At 40.0% G+C, this 3,951-nt stretch overlaps 1 protein-coding gene across 1 annotated transcript in view; it reads right to left on the bottom strand.

Annotated features, from left to right (window-relative positions):
- LOC143019029 (uncharacterized) overlaps positions 1–1,617 on the bottom strand; it is a 28,336-nt gene extending 26,719 nt beyond the window's left edge. Inside the window, exon 1 of the mRNA XM_076174730.1 lies at positions 1,547–1,617. Within this exon, the coding sequence (XP_076030845.1) occupies positions 1,547–1,591 (45 nt within the window). The 5' untranslated portion in view covers positions 1,592–1,617. The remainder of the gene's footprint in view (positions 1–1,546) is intronic.
- Between the last annotated feature and the right edge of the window lie 2,334 nt (positions 1,618–3,951).

The raw sequence follows: 3,951 nt of genomic DNA, 5'->3' as shown, positions 1-3,951 counted from the left end.
TGTATTCTATGGTTCTTTTGCGTTTCTCTCTGTTATTTTCCATTGCTTCAATTCCCATATTCACTACTCTCCAGTAGAATTCTTGTTTTTCTGTCTCCGTTCTGGTCTCGTTTTTTTTTTTTTTTTTTTTCTTAGCTTCATGTCTTTTCCTTATTTCCTCCTCTCTTTCCTCTTTATTCATTTCCCTTTTTATCCATACCTTTTTATATTGTTCACTTGTTGTTAGTTTCCCTGTTTTGGACAAGATATTCTCTGCCGTCGTTTGTGACCTGAATTTAATCTTAATTGGTCTGGTCTTGTCTGTACTATATTTCCCGAGTCTGAATTTCTCTTCGATTTGTTTCATTATTTCTGGCTCATCTTCCTGAACTAATTCTAGTTTCTTACTTTTTCATTTTCCTCTTTGATTCTTGTGGTTCTATCTGGGTTATGTTTCTCTTCCATTCCTAATATAATTATACATTTCTTTTTGTCTGCTAAGTCTCTTACAATATTCTCCTTCTGTCTCATCACTTTGATAACTGAGTCTTCAGTTTGTTCTTTCATTTGCTGTTTAATTATATCAGAAAATGCAACTTTACTATTTTCTTGTATCTTCCTCCACCCCTCTGCCTCTTTTGCTATTGTTTCTTTATTGTCTCTATTGTTCTTTTTTAATTCTTCATTCTCCACTTTTACTTCTCTTAACTGTCTTTTTAGGTCTTCTATTTCATCAGTTAAGTTTTTGTTCGCCTTCTCTAGTTCTTCCAATTTTTCAAACTTCTCGGCAATTTTTGACATCTTGCCAAACCTAATCTCCCAATGCTCAGTCAGTTGTTCAAGTTTTTTCTCCAGTTTTGCCAGTCGGGGGGGTTGGTATCCGCCGCCCCCTCATTAAATCCTTGAAAATTATTATCCTCACCTTCCATTGAACTGCTTTTATCTATGTTTCTGATCTTTACAATTTTGTTAGTCCCATCATCGAGATCCAAGTCATCCGTTCGGCGTTTGTTTACAATCCGCCTTGACTCTTGGACCAAGTCCTCCCCTTCCTCATTTCCTTCCATTTCCCTCAATATCCCTTCCCTTCTCCTTCCCTATCACTTCCCCACTATTCCACGAGCACTCCCCTTCCCTATAAATACAAAAGGCACTTCTCTGGATGTTGAGATCCACGTAGTTTTTCCTTTTTCTTTGGAACACCAGTTCTCGCCGTCCATTCGGTGAAAGGGTGTGTGTGTGTGTGTGTGTGTGTGTGTGTGTGTGTGTGTGTGTGTGTGTGTGTGTGTGTGTGTGTGTGTGTGTGTGTGTGTGTGTGTGTGCGTGTGTGTGTGTGTGTGTGTGTGTGTGTGTGTGTGTGTGTGTGTGTGTGTGTGTGTGTGTGTGTGTGTGTGTGTGTGTGTGTGTGTGTGCGCGCGCGCGTGTATGGGCTTGTGCATGTGCTTATTACGTATGTGCTAATGCGAGCGTTTATTAACATGTTCTTTTGTGGATTCTATACATTAATTCAACCATTTTATTTTCATTAACAGGTGAAGATTATTTTTCACATAGATTATCCACTTACGAGGAGAAATGTTACAACGAGATGGCGCATCCCCACGAGGTTCATCTGAAAAAAAGGGAATTATAATCAGTAAGTTTTATCACCAGGTAAGAATATACAAACCCCAATTGTGCCTTCAGACCATGAAAAGAAAATCACTGCCCGTGGAGATGACCGCGTCCAGCAGTCTGAAGTATGAAGATTCAATTTGACAATACCTGATCTACGTCTTAATATGTATCAAATGACCTCATCTTAGTTTATTCTGCATATGTGAACCCATCAGTTATGTTGATTAAATTTCATGCCGTCCACGACACGATTTCGCGTTCTCAAATGACCATGGGTGTCCATGGACATTTCCACACGTGGTCGTGGTCGTAACGTGTGAAAACATACATTGGCACCCATGATTATTTGAGAGCACGACGTCGTGTTGTGGACGGCGCACGGTGAAAAGTCGATACGTGTGAAACGAACCTTAGGTCTGCCTTTACGATATCCTTCCACCGTATTCTGGGCCGCCCACGGCGTCTTCTGACACTCATTTTATTCTAAGAAGATTTGTAGAGTTCTCTCTCTGGACCAGCTCTGAGAGTGTACACGTCCCATCTTACCCTTAATGCCATTAGGGAGTCAGTCACCAAGGGATATGATGTCAGTTGGCAAACTTTTGGTGCATACCTTCCTCTCCTTCTTCTTTCTTTTCCTGTTGACGTTTCCCATTTTCATATGGGGTCGCCGTTCCTCGCTAGTCGTTTCCACTTGTTTCTGTCCATCACCTGCTCCTCCTCCAGATGTTTCTCCTTAAGGTCCTCTCTCAGTCTGTCCTTCCAACGCAGCTTGGGTCTCCCTCGCCTGCATCTCCCCTGTACCTCCATCTCCATCACTCTCCTTCCCACGTAGTCTTCATCTCTTCTCTTCACATGGCCGAACCAATGTAATCTCCTTTCCTGCGCTTCCTCTCCATAAACCCAAATTGGCATCAAATGTCCAAAAATTGTCTTGAAGGTGTTGTTCCCAAACCTTAGAACGTTTTTCTTTGTGGTTTGGGGGGGGGAGACTTCAAGTTTCAGCCCTGAAAGTGAGTACAGGGCCATATCATGGTGGAGTGCAGACTCAGCTGTGTGCGTCATGACAGCATTCTAGACCTGAAGAGTTATCTTGGACCATGGAAAAATCTCGTTACAACATTAATTCTTCCATTGATTTCTACGTTGATGTCATTGCTAAGACCCAGTTTCGAGGCACGAGAGGTGAAGCTGTTTACTTTCTCAATGTTGAAGTTTGCAACACGTTTGTGTCCAAGTTATTGGGCTACTATATTATATGCGTGCATTACTTTTGTTTTCGCTTCATTTACTATTAGTCCTCTTTTCTTAGAGGCACTAACAAAATCACTAAGAGATGTCGAAGTCTCCGAATGTTCCATTCCAGCATAGCGACATCCTCGACATAAGTAATTTCAGTGACCTTATCTCTGTCTACGGTCACACCTCAATGTTCTCATTGTAGTTGTCTGAAAATCTAGTCTAGGGCTAGATCAAACAGACATGATGCCACCAGGTATCCCTGTCTCACGCCTGTCAAGACAGGACATGAGTCTCCATAGGACTCACGGACACAGCGTTCGGATAATGTTCGGATAATTGGAATGCGAAAGTTGGACATTACTTTCCTTAAGTTTTCGCTATGGATGTTACCATATGCTTGTTGTACATAGATTTTTAAGGTATCCTGTATATAGTTTAGTCTAGTCCAGGGGTTCCCAAAGTGGTCGAGGAGACCATCCAAGGGGTCGACAAATAGCCAAGGGGTCGAAAGGGGGTCAATAGATTGCTAGGGAGTCGAAAGGGGTCAGTAAATTACTATGGGGTCGAAAGGCAGTCTTTAGAAATAAATGGTTAGCATGAAATGATCCTGTTCTCTTCCCGTACTGAAAGAGTGAGAATAATAAACCAACCAATATCTAAACATAAAGAAAAAACCCTGTCAGTTCACTCTGAGTCGAAAATCCTCCCCATTCTGTGCATGTAGGGAGAATTTCACATACACACAGCCACATCGTGAATGAACATCAAGATGACGAGATTGTGTAATATTATTGGCTTGAATATTATCTATAGTAATATAATAAAGAATATATGATATCAATCTTAAAGCTATTGGTAAATTATAAATGTTTATTTTAAAACACTTATGTTTATGTATATGTGAAAGTGTATCATTATTGGATCGCCGTCGCCTTGATGAATGTTGCCATTTAGCCCTTTTACAACGGATCAAAAGGAGGATGATAACACTATTGATAACTAAAATTATAATAATAATAACAATAATAAAAGTAACAATAATATTGATAATGATAATGATAATAACAAATATAATAATAGTAATAATAATAATAATAATAATAATAATAATAA

This window comes from Oratosquilla oratoria, chromosome 36 (assembly GCF_046742065.1).
Source record: "Oratosquilla oratoria isolate Oo_2021 chromosome 36, ASM4674206v1, whole genome shotgun sequence".
NCBI classification, from domain to species: Eukaryota; Metazoa; Arthropoda; class Malacostraca; order Stomatopoda; family Squillidae; genus Oratosquilla; species Oratosquilla oratoria.
This window is presented reverse-complemented; position numbering and strand designations above follow the sequence as displayed.